The 18,472-nt window shown below is 38.7% G+C and overlaps 1 protein-coding gene across 1 annotated transcript in view; it reads left to right on the top strand.

The window, feature by feature from the left end:
- The window catches only part of LOC127871411 (importin-7-like), a 67,469-nt gene that overhangs the window by 14,037 nt on the left and 34,960 nt on the right, over positions 1-18,472 (top strand). Inside the window, exons 3-15 of the mRNA XM_052414316.1 lie at positions 2,447-2,603; positions 4,379-4,537; positions 4,702-4,858; positions 5,125-5,214; positions 5,975-6,069; positions 6,585-6,655; positions 13,701-13,803; positions 14,435-14,580; positions 14,985-15,178; positions 15,747-15,836; positions 16,048-16,213; positions 16,904-17,064; positions 17,718-17,840. Of these exons, the coding sequence (XP_052270276.1) occupies positions 2,447-2,603; positions 4,379-4,537; positions 4,702-4,858; positions 5,125-5,214; positions 5,975-6,069; positions 6,585-6,655; positions 13,701-13,803; positions 14,435-14,580; positions 14,985-15,178; positions 15,747-15,836; positions 16,048-16,213; positions 16,904-17,064; positions 17,718-17,840 (1,712 nt within the window). The remainder of the gene's footprint in view (positions 1-2,446; positions 2,604-4,378; positions 4,538-4,701; positions 4,859-5,124; positions 5,215-5,974; positions 6,070-6,584; positions 6,656-13,700; positions 13,804-14,434; positions 14,581-14,984; positions 15,179-15,746; positions 15,837-16,047; positions 16,214-16,903; positions 17,065-17,717; positions 17,841-18,472) is intronic.

Here is an 18,472-nt window from a genome sequence, read left to right on the forward strand (position 1 = left end):
TCGTAAACACTCTAGAGGCCACATTTATTGTCCGATCTTCATGAAACTTGGTCAGAAGCTTCGTCCCAATGAAATCTCGGTCGAGTTCGAAACTGGGTCGTGCCGGGTCAAAAACTAGGTCACTAGGTCAAAAAAAAGAAAAAACTTGTAAACACTGTAGAAGTCACATTTCATGCCCAATCTTCATGTAACTTTGTCAAAATGTTTGTCTTAATGATGTGTTGGTTGAGTTCAAAAGTGATTCCGGTCCATTGAAAAACATGGCCGGCAGTGGGCGGGGCAGTTTTCCTTATTTGGCTATAGAGAAACCTTGTAAACACTTTTGGATGTCACAATTTTTGCCCAATCATCATGAAAGTTGGTCAAAACATTGGTTTTATTGATTTCTCGGACGAGGTAAAAAATGGTCCAGATCGGTGAAAAAACATGGCCGCCAGTGGGCGGGGCATTTTCTCTATATGTATATAGTGAAAACATGTGAACACTTTGTCAGAACATTTCGGGGTGGGGGGGGGGGGGCAGTTTTCTTATATTTATATAGTAAAAAAAAAGCTTGTGAGCACTTTAGAAGTCACATTTTTTGCCCAATCATCATGAAACTTGGTGAAAAGATTGGTTTTAATGACATATCAGATGAGTTTGCAAATGGTCCCGATGGGTCAACAAACATGGCTGCCAGGGGGTGGGGCAGTTTTCCTTATGTGACTACCGGTATATAGAGAAACCTTGTGATTGAACACTATAGAAGTCACATATTTTGCCTAATCATCATGAAACTTAGTCAATACATTGGTTTGATTGATTTCTTGGCTAAGTTGGAAAATGGCTCAGATCGGTGAAACACATTTCTTAGCTCTCCTGATTGCTCAGGTGAGGTTTTAGGATTGGTCTTTGTCCGCTGTCTGTCCGTCCATATTTGGTTTGTAAACACTCTAGCATTCACATTTCTCAAGCATTCTTTATCAAAGTTGCTAAAAGATCTCAGTCAAGTTTGATGATGAGCAAAATCACATAATTAATGCCATAATTATTGCCCTTAGATTGTCCAAATTTTGATTATATTATACAAAATCCTTGTATGCAAAGTTTGATGTTTGGTAAAGGGGGTCAACTCAAAATATAGGTCATCATTTCAAATCTTACAAAAACATAAACACTCCCTATTCCAGAGTTTTGGTTCAATAATTATGAAACTTGACCAGGATGTTTGTCTGGTCAATATCTAGGTCAAGTTTGACATTAGGTAAAGATTGAACGAACCGACTCCTCTCAGGTGAGCGAACTAGAAAACTCTTGTTTTATTTTTGAAAGATCATCTAATAAATTACCACACCCCACATTATACCCCCCTCTCAACCCCCCTACCCCCCCTCCCCCCCCCAAACAAATTTTTTTTTTTTTCCTTATTTTTGAAAGATCGTCTAATAAATTATTGAAAATGAACAATTTCCCCATGATGGCTTAAGTTATACTGTCAAGCACTCGAATAGTCGAGCGCGCTGTATTCTGACAGCTCTTGTTATACTTTTCTTCATAGAGCCCTTATTTTTGGATCAATTTCTTCAATATTTATTATGTTTGTACCTCACATATCTACACTTTAATGGGGTCAAAGGTCATGTTGGCCAAGGTCAAAGTTACTTTTGCTAATCCTGTAAAATGTGTCCTTAGAAAAGAGAAATAATGAGTATACTTGGATTAATACTTTTGTTGTTACCTCCCTTTTTATTACAAATGTATTTTTTGAAAACATGGTTTTGTGACAATTTTGTCCCTTGTTTAAACTTTAAAATAGCATATTAAGTTACCTACCTTTAGTGTCCTCTTAAAACCCTCAGTACAATCGAACATATATAGGATCTGGCACGAGTTGTCAAATCATACCATGTTTTATTAAACGAGTTCATGAATTTTGTAAGTAAGCGAGCCTTTGGCTAGCCTACGAACGAATTTCCTGGACAAGTTTAATAAAATATGGTATGAAATTACGAGTGTCAGATCTTTTTTATCACATGCTTTTAAGTGAGCAAATTAAATATATATTTACGCCAACAATGATAAATCCCGAATGTTGTTTACATTTCGTGACGGGCGTCATTTGACATTGCAACTTCATTTCAGCAAAATAACAAAATGTGGTTGGTCAATCGAACGAAAACTAAGCCAAGAAAGCGCTTAAAAAGTATACTACACATGTGTAAGATACAAATATTCGTAATGGTTAAATAACATGGGAAACATGGTATAGCATGTGATAAAATGGTGTATTTATCTGCACATGTTATATAATATGTATACAGATTGGTAACTTTGGCCATCTGTAAAATGTTCCACTCTGTGTACAATAATCAATATATTAACATATTGTGTGAACAAACATAAACATGGTCACTGACATCAGTCGCATTTTCTGTTGTTTCATCTTATTTTGTAATTGTATTTACAGGAGTAGTATATTTGAAGAACATGTGTACTCAGTTCTGGCGAGACCGTGAGGCAGAGAATCCCAGTGATCCTGTGCCCTTCAATATACACGAGCAGGATCGACTAACCATCAGAAACAACATTATAGAGGCAGTCATTCATGCACCCGAACCCATCAGGTAACAGGCCAGAACATTGACGTTAAATATGCAAGGATTATGGTATGCATTATTCTCCCTGAATTTAGCATATATTTCCAGTCACTATTTTTGTAAACATTTTTCTGACATTGGTTCGCGATATAAAGAAGAAAGACAACTTACCAATATATTCCAGAGAACTGTGCAAGTTCTCTTTTGTTGATTATTGATAGATTGTATACTTGCATTCTTTCCTTTGCTAGTTACATTTGGAATACTCATGCATTTTGCTATAATCCAAATTGGTTGGTGTTATGGTTTGTTATTAATGAATTGCCCCAACATCTAAAAGCTCTGACCGACAAAACCAAGAAGCTGACTTCACTTTTTGCCTTCCCATTGCGTTATTATGATAACATGAATCCTATAACTTACCCATACAACAGAAGCAGTGTTTTTTTTCACCATTTTGGTAATGTGGCCAGGTGGATTGGGAAAATTTGCGGCGTTTTGACTAAAATAGGGAAATTAGTGTTGTTTTGCTAACAAATGCTTCAAAATTGAGGTATTCCGTAACAAGTGTGTCCAGTATTATATTTACTAAGGTTGATCTTATATGGATGGGGATGAACAAAACATTAAGTCATTCTTGAAAAAATCCTTGATTTTTGTTTCATAATATACCATACTAGAGATTTCCGATTTTTACTAACAAGACCCATCAAATGATTGATGTTAATCCTGGCAACCCTTACAGTTTTACACGAATGAAAAATGCTGCAAATCTTTTAATGAGATGATGCATTTTTACTTCATTTTGACTGACTCGCGCTCACATATTAACAAAACGTTACCTTTGATACATATTGTTGAAGTCACCACATATTTGTTAGGAGTAAGCAATAATGTACAACAGCTGTTCTGATCAATTAAATGTCACTAACAAGTAACATGTAGTAGCAATAGTATCCAGGGCCCTCAATCTATTAAATCTGCTGCCGAAATTCGGCGGCAGTCCCCCACCTAAAAAGTATACTTTTTTCCCGTTTTGGGGGAAAAAATTCCCCCTTAAAAAAAAAAGAAAAAAAAATTAACTTTTTTAATAGAAATTTGTGTCTTATGATTATTATATCTCAATTCTATTTCAATTTAATCTTTGCAAACATACTAAATTATGAAAAATGCAATGAATATAGTGCAAACATGTACAAATGTAATAATGAGAGAGTAAGTAAAAAAAATCCTCCAAAAAGGGAAACACCGCGAAAATTCCCCCTCCTAAGGGCTGCGGACCCCTTCCCCCTAAGTAGTGTGAGGGCGCTGGTATCAATTACCATGTGGGTATTTAAAAAATGGGACAGCTATTATGATTTCATACAAAGTTCTTAAAAAAAAAGTTTATTGTTTATAATGTGGGGGTTCAATATTTGTTGAATATTAATTTATGTGCTAGTACATAGTCTGCAAAATGTATGTTATACAATAGTGGTTTATCTGAAGGAGATTTAATTTGTTTATATGTAAAACACATGCATACAAATTTAATAAAAACATTACTGGTATGCGAGTTTTCCATGTTTTCCTGTTCATAACTGTCCATTGCTGTTTGTGTTGCAGTTTTGGATTTTAAATGCAGGATATAGAAAGTGTTGTGCTGTACCCATTTATGTTATACATTAATGGTCTAGGCATGACATACACAAAATATTCAATGTTTTTATGAAGTATTCTGTGTTAGAGGATTGTGATTTGTAATACTTTAGATGTTGCAACCCGTTAACACCACAAACACCTGTTTATGTTTCTCTTTTCAGAGTTCAGTTGTGTGTTTGTATCAGCACAGTTATAAAGAATGACTACCCTGGACGCTGGCCTGACTTCCCAAAGAAGGTGGCTTTCTACATACAGTCTGACAACCATTCCACTTGGATGGGGGCACTCATGAGTTTATATCAAATGGTTAAAGTTTATGAGTAAGTTTTTTGTTGAATATTTTATAAATAGTGTGAAGTTTTGTTGCCCTTCTGGATGTATGAGCAAGTCCTGTAAATGCATGCTTGACAAGCCTGTGGGAACTGCTGAGGCTAATCTAGGACAACACTAAAGACACATACATTAAGCCCTAGTTTTCATTAAGGTACAAGCGTAGTGAGGAGCGACAGATCCTGGATGACGCCATGGTTCACATTCTGCCTGTATGCTACCAGAGGTGCCTGCAGCTACTGCCTGATCCCAGCGAGCACTCCGTCCTCCTTCAGAAGCAGATCCTCAAGATCTTTTATGCTTACATTCAAGTTAGTAGTGATGTCATTTAGCTGACTTTATTTTGTGCTGATGCACCTTTAAAGTAAATGAAGAACTAGTGAGCAACAGTGTAGAATTTTATTCAAACATTATCATTTTAAAGTAGGGAATTTAGATAAGGATTCGAATCAATTGAATGGCAATATCTTTGCGTAAGACATAACCAAATCTTTATAAGTCAACTTGTTTCTTCATTGACCACTCATTCATAGACAGTTGTTTTTTTTCTCATGCATATGTTCATGGATGTTTTTAGAACCATTTGCCACTAGAAGCCGTATCCAAGGAAACCTTCACACACTGGATGGAGTTGATACGACAGATCATCGACCGACCTGTGCCCGAGGTAGGCATTGATCACTCATTGAGGTGTAAAGCGTGTTTTTTAGAAGTTAACATTGGAAGCTAATCACATAAATAAAATTTATCTATTTACAGAATCAAGGTATGAATGTTTTTATGAAACGTAATAAAATCTTTAATAGAAATTTGTATGGTTTATGTGTATGTCATACAATTTAACAGTTGTTTTGTTGTTGTTTCCATTAAAAATCGACTCCGGTAATCGGGCCCCATTCCCAATGGATTTTTTTTCCCAAATGGGAGCTTAACCCTTTGCATGCTGGGTAATTTGTCATCTGCTAAAATGTTGTCGGCTGAATTTCTAAAATTAGCATTTTCTTCGATTTTTTTCAGAATAGCAAACAGTTTGGATCCAGATGAGACGCCACGTTCTGTGGCATCTCATCTGGATCCAAACTGTTTGCAAAGGCCTTCAAAATTCGGTTCCAGCACTGTAAGGGTTAATATTCCCAATGGAAGGTTTCCAAAACCAAAAACACAAAAATTTAGATCACAATATTTTGTTCCTCTTCCATCCACATAAGTTCAATCTCAGAAAATATAACACTGAAAACACTTGTATTCTAAATTTAAAAGCATTTTTTAGCAAAACGACAACAACACTAGTGTCCCAATTTTAGTCAAAACGCCGCAAATTTTTCCTAATCCAAAGGGACCTGGCTCCATTCCCAAAATAGAAGGGGTGATAAAAACACTGGTTAAAGACATTGTAATATTCACATGAAATTTTCAATTTGTTTCAGCAAACCAATCAAGTAGATATAGATGACCGTCCAGAGCTACCATGGTGGAAAACAAAGAAATGGGCAGTGCATATACTGTCAAGGACATTTGAACGGTAAGGCTAAGTTGCAAGTTCAATTAGAAAATGAAGAAAAAATTAATTTTACCTCTGTTGCTAGGACCTTGATACTTGGGTCATCTAGCTCAGTGGAGCTATTGTTTATTCTTTCCCAACCATAGATTTAAGTTGTGAAGTTGTCAGCGACTGGCGTCTGTATGGGCAGCTTACCCAGAAAGAGTATGAGCATATAAACTCGACTGACTGACATTTGATAACATCACTGAAAACTGTTGATTACAGTGACAGATCCAAACAAACTTAAGTTATATGATGACGAGAAAACAACCTTTGAACAGAACAAAATTGTACAATAATTTAAAATTATCTTCCTTTTATAAAAAAAGCATCATACAATAAATCAGATATGTTACGCAGTTTTGATAGTAGAATTGATCTTCCTTGACTCTGTTTTTGAAAGGCTCATAATATTAAGAAATTTAATGGTATATGGCACTTAACGGTATCCTTTAATATATAATTCTCAAATAATTTTCTTATGTATGCTGTAGATACGGAAGTCCAGGGAATGTACATAAAGACTATAATCAGTTTGCAGAGTGGTATTTGAAAGCATTCAGTGGTATGTAATATTTTTGTTGAGTGCACTACATTTATTGAGCTTTATACTGAATTATTATGCCCCCCTTCGAAGAAGAGGGGGTATATTGTTTTGCACATGTCTGTCGGTCGGTCGGTCCGTCCACCGAATGGTTTCTGGATGATAACTCAAGATCACTTATGCCTAGGATCATGAAACTTCATAGGAACATTGATGATGACTGGCAGATGACCCCTATTGATTTTCAGGTCACTAGGTCAAAGGTCAAGGTCACAGTGACTCGAAACAGTAAAATGGTTTCCGGATGATAACTCAAGAATGCTTACGTCTAGGATCATGAAACTTCATAGGTACAATGATAATGACTGGCAGATGGCCCCTATTGATTTTCAGGTCACAAGGTCAAAGGTCAAGGTCACAGTGACTTGAAATAGTAAAATGGTTTTCGGATGATAACTCAAGAATGCTTACGCCTGGGATCATGAAACTTCAAAGGTACATTGATCATGACTGGCAGATGACCCCTATTAATTTTCAGGTCACTAGGTAAAAGGTCAAGGTCACAGTGACTCAAAACAGTAAAATGGTTTCCTGATGATAACTCAAGAATAATTAGGCATAGAACCATGGAACTTCATAGGTAAATTGATCATGACTCGCAGATGACCCCTTTTGATTTTCAGGTCAAGGTCACAGTGACAAAAAATGTATTCACACAATGGCTGCCACTACAACTGACAGCCCATATTCATTCATTGTATGTGTGTGTCCAAAAACTTTAACCTTGGTTAAAGTTTGATAACTTTTAAAATATTGAAGATAGCAACTTCATATTTGGCATGCATGTGTATCTCACTGAGCTGCACATTTAGGTGGTGAAAAGTCAAGGTCATCCTTCAAGGTCAAAGGTCAAATATCATTGTATTTTTCTTTCCTAAAACTTTAACCCATTTATGCCTAGTGGACTCTCCCATCCAGCTAAATTGGATATATTTATCAAGACTGGCAGATGACCCCTATTGATTTTCAGGTCACTAGGTCAAAGGTCAAGGTCACAGTGACAAAAAACGTATTCACACAATGGCTTCCGCTACAACTGACAGCCCATATGGGGGGCATGCATGTTTTAATGTCATAAATACATACCTGCTATCCCTAGCTATACCTTTCTAGGTGGGTTAGCTTCACCTGAAATCTTCAAGTGCCGGAATTCGGCCACCTATCCTACTAAAAACAGATTCAGGTTAAACATAGTACAATGTAACCTAAATGGAAATCAAGAACCGCAACTCATCTTACTTTTCTGGAGAAACACCGTGAAGATCGCCATTTTCTATCGGCTTTAAATTTGGACTTTTAGTTCAACTCCGCGTGGTGGAATTGGGTTTGAAATTGATGAATTGTATAATTTATCGTTTCTGCTTCATTCAGAAATCTTTTCTTGTATTATTTTGTTGATAATTCATTGTTTTTCACTTTTTGCAATTTTTTTCCATGTGCTCATGATTTGAGCATGAGGATTTCGTGATTTTTGTCAACAAGTTATTGACAATTTTGAACATTGTAAATACTTTGTTTAACTGATTATTTCAGTTATTTTGTTCTTTTTACATTGTTTTCTTACGGGGATTCTCTTCTTGTTCTACTTTCAAAATAAGAATCAGTTTACAAACTAGCGATTCGTGTGGGCACATTAAGGCTTCGTGGGATTCCCACAAGACTTGTTTGTCATGCACTAATTGTTCCTTTGAGCATCAGTCACCGGGTATCAGGCAAGATGGCTAACGTACTTTACCATCGAAAAGTTGATCAACATCAGACCATATGGCGACAACCCTCAGCCCGTCTTTGCCTGATGGCATTAGTCAAACCAATTGGCACCCGCCATACGGTCATTATCCGGTGACAACGCTGGTCATGTCATGACCGGTACGGAACCGGGTACCGTACCGGACAACGGGGACTGGTCCGGGCAACGATCGGGGACTGGTCACTGGTCCGACCAACCAGTAAACGGAGACCAGTCTGACCCACTGGTCAACGGTGACCGGTCCGGTCACCGGTCCAACCAACTGGTCAACGGAGACTGGTCCGGTCAACGGTCCGACCCACCCGTCAACGGAGACTGGTCCGGTCACCGGTCATCTGTTAATGATGACCGGTCCGACCCACCGGTCATCAACGGAGACGGGTCTGACCCACTGGTCAACGAAGACCGGTCACCGGTCATCTGTTAATGATGACCGGTCCGACCCACCGGCCACCAGTCATCTGTTACTGATGACCGGTCCAAATCACCGGTCATCTGTTACTGATGTCCGGTCACCGGTCAGTACTACCGGTCACCGGTCAATACTACAGACCTGACATCGGTCAACATGCATCGATCATTAACCGGTCAACAGTTGCTAGTCATCGGTCAATGATCAGAAACAGACATTCTTCTTCATCGGATTATTCCACTTCTTCGTCGTCAAATGCACATTCGTCGTCGACTAGTTCCAATTATAAAGGTAGATGTCGGACACGCTCTTATTCATCGAGCAGTCCTCATTCCCGTCACCGTTATGATCAATATCGATCATCACGGAAACGATACTCAAGGATACGTTATTCCCGTCGTAGCCGTTCTAGCTCTCGGCGTCGTAGCCGTTCTAGATCTCAGCATCACAGAAATAACAGTCGTAGACAAGCTTCACTGAAGCATTGTCGTTCCGACTTTTACAACCGGTCACATTACTATCCTATTTCTGATTGTAATGTCTCCTTACCCTATGCTACAGTTCCCTGTGTGATGTCAACACATATTGCATTGACTGATCCGATTTCACAGCCCTTCAATTCTGGTGTTCATCTCACCACAGCTGCTGTTTTGTCTGCACCAAGGGTATCTACTACTATTCCTAGTCGGAAAACCCCGGCTGCTACTCTGTCTTTGCGTGACACATGGGGTCAAGATCCCTGAGGACAATATGTACCTGTCACTTCTAATAATTCACCGTCTATTTCTGGTTTTAATTATCAGTGTGTCATCTTTGCGGATAGTCATTCTTTGTTACCAGAGAATCATCATTTGGTGCAGGATAATCCTCCTATCATTCCTACCACTGACTACGGTCGAGAATTGGCAACATCAGTGATCGGGAATAGGGCAAGATGGAGATCGTACTATGCTAACTTCTTTAGAAAGTCGATCAACATCAGACCATATGGTGACAACTGTCAGCCGGTCTATGCCCGATGGCGTTGGTCAAGGACTATGACCAATGCCGGACCATTTGGCAGCCGCCATACGGTCATTGCCTGGTGACAACACTGGTCATAGCATGACTGGTACGTCACCGGGTAACGGACCGGTCACTGGGGACTGGTCCGCTGACCTGTCCGGTCACCAGGGTCCGGTTGCCGGGGACCGGTCCGGTCACCAGTCATCTATCAACAGTGACCGGTCTGTTCACCGGTCAATACTGCTGGTCACGGGTGATCAGTCCGGTCACCGGTCAATACCACCGGTCAGTACTACCGGTCACCGGTCATCGATCAAGAATATACATCAATCATCATCATCGGATTATTCCTTTTCTTTTTAAGGCATCTTGGTCGTCAACTAGTACCAACAATAGAGGTAGACGTCGTACACTCTAGGAGACGTTACTCTATGAGACGTCGTTCCAATCGCAGCCGATCTGTTTCTCGGCATTGCAGGGATAAAGCTTGTCATCATGCTTCACGTAGACAGGCTCGCTCTGACTACTCTTATCCTACACTATCCTGTCGCAGATTGTAATGTTGCGGTACCCTATATTCTAGATCCAGTTTAACATTAACAAATGTTGCTATGACTGGTACTACTTCGCAGACTTTGCCGTCTGGTGTTTGTCTCACCACTACAGATACTTACTCTACACCACAGGTATCTGCTACGCTACCTATTCGGGTACCTCATGCTCCAGCACCGTCGAATCTGGACACGTTATGGCTTCAAGATTCGTCTGGGCAATTAGTACCGGTCAATCCTGATAATTTACGGTCTTCTTACGGTTTTAATTACCATAGGGTTGATAGGGTGGATGGTCATTCATCATTACCAGATACTCGCAATCTGGTGCATGATACTAGGCCTAGTATTTCCAATTCTGTTTCCACTGATTCTTTGCACACTGCTGGTGTTGTAGACAATGAGGCCGATTCAGAGACAGATTCCAAGGATGACACGGATCAAATGTTGTCATCAATTAATCGGATCTATGAAATGATATTTCAAAATCTTGATGAATATTATTGCCCAAGACCTGTGAAGATGTCTACTAATTCGACGATCTCTATCACAAAACCCCCCCCCCAAAAAAACTCTCAGCTTGTTGGAAATGGTCTTCGGACAATCTGTTATCGCAGATTCCAATTCTTCCGGAGTTAATACCAAGACTCTTGTGTGATGGTGTGAACAGACAACACATCAGTTGTGACTTACATTCAGGCACAGGGGGGAACACATTCTCACTCCCTGTATCTGGAAACTAAGGAATTACTTGTGCTTGCAAGACGCTCAACATATTTCTTCTAGCTTTATATATTCCAGGTCGTTTCAACGCCCTGGCGGATTGTTGTCTCGCAAACACCAATTACTTCCATCGGAGTGGACACTTCATCAGGAAGGACGAATCAGATTTTTTGATGTTTCAGATGTTTGGTTATTCTATGGTCCACCTATTTGCAACCAGACACAATCACAGACTCCCTCTGTATGTGGGTCTGGTTTACGATCCAGCAGCGTGTTCAGTAGACGTGTTTTTGTTCGATTGGGACCAACTGGACGCTTACGCTCATCTCCAGTTCTGATTCCCCAAATATTGGCGAAAATCAGGGTGAGTTTGTGTAGCATACTCCTGATCGCCCCTTGGTGGTCCAGGAGATTGTGGTTTACGATCTTCTCAGTCTCCTGTACGATTATCCCAGGACACTTCCTCACAGATCAGATCTTCTGTTGCAAGAGGCAGACTTAATGCGGATCCAGCAATGTTCCACTTACACGTCTGGCCGTTATCAGGCAAACTCTGCAGAAGAAACGCTTGTCTGTCAGGGCTTCAACCCTCGTTGCTTCTGCAAGGAGAAAGTCCACTAGAGCAGTCTATGATGCTTGACAGGGCTCAACATTAACCGAAAAACCAACTTGCCCTGCCGGGCAAGTACTTAGAGAATCTACTTGCCCTGAACCTAGAGCCGCTTGTCCAAACATGAAATATCACATTAACTGTAAACCTCATATTTTTTTATAAAGATCAAAGTGATACACCATAAAACCTTTTTTGTTTTTGAACACTTAACAAAATGATTACTGCAATTAAAGTCTAATGAAAGTCTAAATTACATGCTCTTTGTTCTTTTTTGCACTTGCCCGGGCGGACAACTAGATTATAAAATAACTTGCCCGGACCCAACTTTTACTTGCCAGGGGCAATAGGACAACCGTTAATGTTGAGCCCTGCTTGATGGAAACTCTTCTCTAATTGGTATATTTGAGGGAAAATTGATCCCTTCAATCCCTCTGCTAGACGCATAGCGGATTTTCTCATCTATCTTTGTGATGATAAGATACCTTTTCTTAGCTCCATCAAAGGATACACATCTATGATTTCGCATACATTGGCATTTACTTTATCATCTGTGCTGATCCAGCGATTTCGGAACTACTTCGATCTATGGAACTTAAACGTCCTGTTTCTCGTACACTTGCCCCTAAATGGGATTTGGCTTGTGTTCTTGATTCACTAGATCAAGCTTCTTTACAGTTTCTTTCTTGGAAGACAGTTTTCCTTCTTACTATGGCTTTAGCCAAAAGGAGAAGTGAAATTCATGCTCTGTCTATCGAGGATGGTCATCTTCGTTTTATATTCCTCAGATGGATCTGTAACCTTGTTATGTCAGCCAGGATTCCTTGCTAAAAATCAACTCCCCTCTATGGCTTCTAACCCTTTAAAGTTCCAAGTCTTTCTGATACTTGTGGACATGAAGATGATGATAGACTTCTTTCTTTGCCCAGTCAGGGCGTTAAATTCTATTTTAAAAGAGTAAAGTCTATTCGAGGTTCTCGTAAGTGACTTCATTCCGTTAAAAGGGGGGGGATGTGTCTGCGGCTTTGATTTCTCGTTGGGTAGCCTCGACTATTAACAAGGCGTATTCATCTCTCTCATCTAGGGTTTTATCCTTTTTTAAGATCAGACCGCATGAATTAAGAGCTCTTTCGGCTTCGTGGGCGTATATTAATAATTTTCCACTTTCTGAAGTGCTTCAAGCTGCTTTTTGGAGGAATCCGACCACCTTTTCCTCATTCTATCTTCGTTCTCTTGAGTGTCTACAGGACAATTTATATATGTTGGGTCCTCTTGTGGTTGCTCAAACGGTAGTTTCTTCCATGGCGTAAATGTACTGGTCCTGTTCAGAAACTTAGTACAATACTGTACTAACGAAGATTGTATGAGGACATATTTCTACTCTGGCTGAAAAACCTGATTATGGGTTTTTGCTGTGATGGGAAAATATAACGAGAACCTCCCGCCACAGCTACAAAATCAGCTAGGGATAGCAGGTATGTGTTTATGACATTAAAACAAATTTTCTTAAAATTCATTTTACTTATTAAAAACTTACCTGCTATCGGTAAGTCCCACCTCCCAACCCCGCTCATCGTTTTATATTTTCATAATTGTATGAAAAGTAAGATGAGTTTCGGTTCTTGATTTCCGGTTAGGTTACATTGTACTATGTTTAACCTGAATCTGTTTTCAGTTGGAGAGGTGGCCGAATTCCGGCACTTAAAGATTTCTGGAATATTTAATAATTAAAATGAATTTTATTTTAAGAAAATTTGTTTTACAAACAGCCCTTGTTTATATATTAAAAACATGGCCTAAATTTATGTCAAATAATCGTGTTTATTAAAATACGTACACATTACAAATTTGTTTATCACATTTGAAAAAATGTTATTATTTAAAAAAAAAAACTTAAGGCTTTGACATTCTGCAGCTGGTTTGAACTGAAATATGTGTGTCTGTGTGTGTTGTAGGTGGAGCCATTCAAGTGCTGTTCAAGGTTCTAGATGAATACAGGAGGAAGATGTATGTAGCACCGAGGGTCATGCAACAGGCCTTGAACTTCCTTAACCAAGGGTAGGGCTCCTCACACAGTCACTGTCTAGTTTTCCTTTTGTACAGAAGTCGCAACCAATCTGCTTGCTCTTCTGCTCTAATTTCCTGAATACAAAAGCATATGCAAGCTTTTAGAGGCTGCAAAAAGTATTAACATGCTTTTCAAACACAGACTGTCCCTGATTGAGTGAAAGTACTATTTATTGTATAAGCACCTAATTGATACACACAACAATGTATTCTTCAAAGCGAGGTTATTTTGAAGAATACTTAATATATGCCTTCTATACAATTACAATTGTGTTTCTTGTGTGTGAAAGTGTTGTCACAATCTGCTAGTATTTCTAGAAGCTCTACAGTAGTTTGCTATTGCACATCCATTTCACTCGCGTTTTGAGATAACTGGGCATAATGCTGCATGTGCGTTAAGTGTCATCCCAGATTAGCCTGTGCAGTCTGCATTGGATAATCAGGGACGACACTTTCCGCCTAAATTGGATTTTTGCTAAGAAGAGACTTATTTAAACGAAAATGTCATACAAGCAGAAAGTGTCGTCCCTGATTAGCCTGTGCGGACTGCACAGGCTAATCTGGGATGACACTTTACGCACATGCATTAAGCCCAGTCTTCTCAGAAAGCAACACATTTCAGTGTGAGCCACGCATTCTCCTGGAAGTTCATGAAGCCCCACATCCAGCCCATCATCCAGGAGGTGATCTTCCCTCTCATGTGCCACAGCGACTCAGATGAGGAGCTCTGGGACTCTGACCCACAAGAATATATAAGACTCAAATACGGTAGGCCTTTGCTGCATAAATTGTTGACAACAAGTTGTAGATAATTTATCGGTGAACTACCGGTATTTGTATATTTATTTCAGTCTCAAAAATGTATTTATAAACTAGTGTCTTTTGAAAAAAAAATACTTGACTATTTTTTCACTTGTTTAAGAATCTTCGATTTGAATGAGAAATGTGAATACAAAACTCTGTACATCAATTTGTAACACTTTTTTTAAATGACCATTTAGATTATACAAACACTGATTTTACCAGTAGAAAAACATGGATTGCTCTGTCATTTATTTGTCGTAGTTTGTTGTTTAAGGATTTATATCAGATCTCTAAGGTTATGGTTGAATAATTCTTCAATTTCATTTTATGTGAGATAATTTTTTTATTTTGTTTTTTGACTGTTGCAGATGTTTTCGAGGACTTCCTTTCACCAGTGATTGCAGCACAGACTCTGTTCTACTCCTGCGCATCTAAAAGAAAAGAGGTTCTACAGAAATCAATGGGATTCTGCATGCAGCTGTTGACCTCTGGTACGACTGAAACACGACAGAAGGATGGAGCCATGCATATGATTGGGGCTGTAGCAGAAGTCCTTCTGAAGGTGAGGCATCAATGTTAATCAAATCAAGTGTGTGGAGTGGTTATTTACCATGTTACAAAACTGCACATCATGATATATTTGAATGAAAACAAGTCTTATTAACTTTCAGTCTTTACTGTTTCTGGCAAATACAATTTTGAATACCCTGCATACCATTTGGCAATCAAGACATTCTCTGTTTGGGATACACAGATTCTTATTTTTTTAGAACCTCATGCGCTTTAGAAACAAAATACACAGTGTTATTTTGGCAACTTTATAGACTGTTGAGTTCGTTATAACAGGCAATATATTGTACAAAATGGGACTTGTACCTACTTATTTTGGTCCTTCAAGTACCTTGGAGGATGTGTGACAGAATCTACAAGACCAGTCCTTTAAAATATTTAATCCTATCTTTCTGACTTGCTTAACACAGTGGCATTTAAAATGTCCATGTAAGGTCAATTATGCAACTTATTTAACATATTAATCAATTTTGTAAAGGTTATTACTCAGTATACAAAGTTCATATATAGTTTATTTTCACCATATAGGCCACTTTAATGTATCAATTTTGTCTCCACAGAGAAAAATCTACAAGGACCAAGCAGAAATGATGCTTGTTTCCCACGTATATCCAGAGTTCACCAGTCCAAACGGCTTTTTGAGGGCACGCGTAAGTAGTTGATGTTTCATGCAGGTTATTGATGTTATAACTGAGGAACTACAATCGTGTCCTGTTTTGAATTTGGAAACCAAAGAAACCAAAGATAAATGACTGGTTTGTTTTAAAAGTGGTTATAAGTTATGGAAAGGTTTAGTATGTTAAGAATTAGTTCAAAATTGTAATCTTAAGGTAAGCAGGCATACTGCTGGTATCATTGCAGGCCTGTTGGGTAATGAGAGTATTCAGTGAAATGCGCTTCAAGCAAGAAGCCCACCTGTATCAGGCCCTGGAGCATTCCAAGAACTGCATGTGTACAGACAAGGAACTGCCTGTGCGTGTGGAGGCTGCCATTGCACTGCAAATGCTTATTAGTGATCAGGAAAAAGGTAGGTGGTGACATCTTTATTGGCAATTTATTGCATTTATGTATTTAGGAAATGATAATTTTACATGTTGAAGCATGTGTTGTGATATAGTCTTTTCATACCAGTTTACTGGTATTTAAAAAATGTTTGTTTCCAATACTTTTTAACCAGGTGTTCCGAAGGAAAAAACTGGTTATTAGATTGGCAAATGCGGGCGGGCTGGCGGGCGGAACAAGCTTGTCCGGGCCATAACTATGTCGTTCTTTGTCAGATTTTAAAATCATTTCGCACATTTGTTCACCATCATTGGACGGTGTGTCGCGCGAAATAATTACGTCGATATCTCCAAGGTCAAGGTCACACTTTGAGTTCAAAGGTCAAAATTGGCAATAAATGAGCTTGTCTGGGCCATAACTATGTCATTCATTGTGAGATTTTACAATTATTTGGCACATTTGTTCACCATCATGGGACTGGTGTCGCACGAAAGAATCACGTCAATATCTCCAATGTCAAGGTCACCACAACTTAAAATAGATTTATTTTGAAACAAACTTACAAAGGGGGTTAATTTTGTTTGTTCATTTCAAAAGTTCAGTTTGAGTTGTCTCCCTTAATCAGATTTTTTTTCACAATGAAAACCTGGTTTTGTGACAATTTTGTCCCTTGTTTTGATTGTGTTAAATTGTAAACTTAACTATAACTATCAAGCCAAGCAGTACATGACGCCCCACGTGAGAACTGTGATACTAGAACTGCTTAAGATAATCCGCGAGACAGAGAATGATGACCTGACTGGAACAATGCAGAGACTTGTCTGTACATATGTCGAGGAAGTGACCCCAATAGCTGTGGAGATGATGTCACATCTGGTAGAGAAATTGTTCTATTTCAATGTTCCATGCAATTATGTTAATTAACTGCTCAAATATTATAAACTGGTATTATTTGAACAACGAGCCAAATTAGGTTGCTGTTGCTGAAGTAAATTCCATAAGATTTCTAAATAAGCATTGCTGGCTGATTCTGATCCATCATTGTATACATTTTACCATGTACATTAATTGCAATTTCAATAATATCACAGTCATATGCTGTTTATCTATTAATGTTTTTATGCCCCCGGTAGGGTGGCATATAGCATTTGAACTGTCTGTCCGTCCGTCTGTCCATCCGAAAACTTTAACATTGGCCATAATTTTTGCAATATTGGAGATAACAACTTGATATTTGGCATGCATGTGTATCTCCTGGAGCTGAACATTTTGAGTGGTGAAAGTTCAAGGTCAAAAGTCCAAAAATACAATCCAAGGAAAGTAATAAGCTTATAATTTCTATACCTGCCAAATGATATATTGAAATTTTATTTCAAAGCGGCACAATAGGGGGCATTGTGTTTCTGACAAACACATCTCTTGTTTTAGATCATTCAAATCCATACTGCGATTGTTATTAAAAGAGTTTTATCATATTCTTATTGGGCTTGTTATAAAACATAGCTATGTATTGATCCTGTTCACCACAGGCCACAACGTTTTCGCAAGTCCTGGAGACAGATTCTGATGGTTCAGAAGAGAAGGCCATCACTGCCCTGGGCATTCTTAATACCATGGAGACAATCGTCACTGTTATGGAGGAACAAAAAGAGGTGAAGTTTCTAGGATTAAGTTGTTTCTAAAGTTTTATCATAATTTATTCTTCATCTCTATCGCTGGACACTTGAAATTAGGGGGGCAAGAATGAAACAGTGCGTATTCTGTAGAGCTTCCACCTGACAGCCTCTCTTGGCAGCTCTCAGGTTAAGGCCATACATTTTAATTGTGTGGTTGGTGGTCCCTGCATTCATGTAGGATGTGGTCAGCCAATTGGTGGGCTACACTTTGGCACTTTAAAGACGGCTCATGGTGGTATGCCACGTGCGTGAGGTGGTTAATTCAATTGTGCCCTGTCATATTCAGAAGACCATCACCTGTTTTAGTCAAGACAGTTGTTTACAGCAAACTTGACTATGCTGTTCCATATTTTCACTAGCCTTGAAGAAGAAAATTTAGTTCTAATGTTTTCAGCTTCTAAGAAATCTATATTAATTCTAATAAGAAAAATAACCAAGTGTGAAATTAATTTGTCAATATGTTTGTGTGATTGTACTAAATTCTTTCAAATTACATGTTTAATATGACTTCATATTTAATACAACAGGATTTTATGTGGTTATTATGCCCCCGATAGGGTGGCATATAGCAGTTGAACTGTCCATCAGTTAATCGGTCTGTCCATCCG

The sequence above is a fragment of the Dreissena polymorpha genome, chromosome 3 (assembly GCF_020536995.1).
Source record: "Dreissena polymorpha isolate Duluth1 chromosome 3, UMN_Dpol_1.0, whole genome shotgun sequence".
NCBI classification, from domain to species: domain Eukaryota; kingdom Metazoa; phylum Mollusca; class Bivalvia; order Myida; family Dreissenidae; genus Dreissena; species Dreissena polymorpha.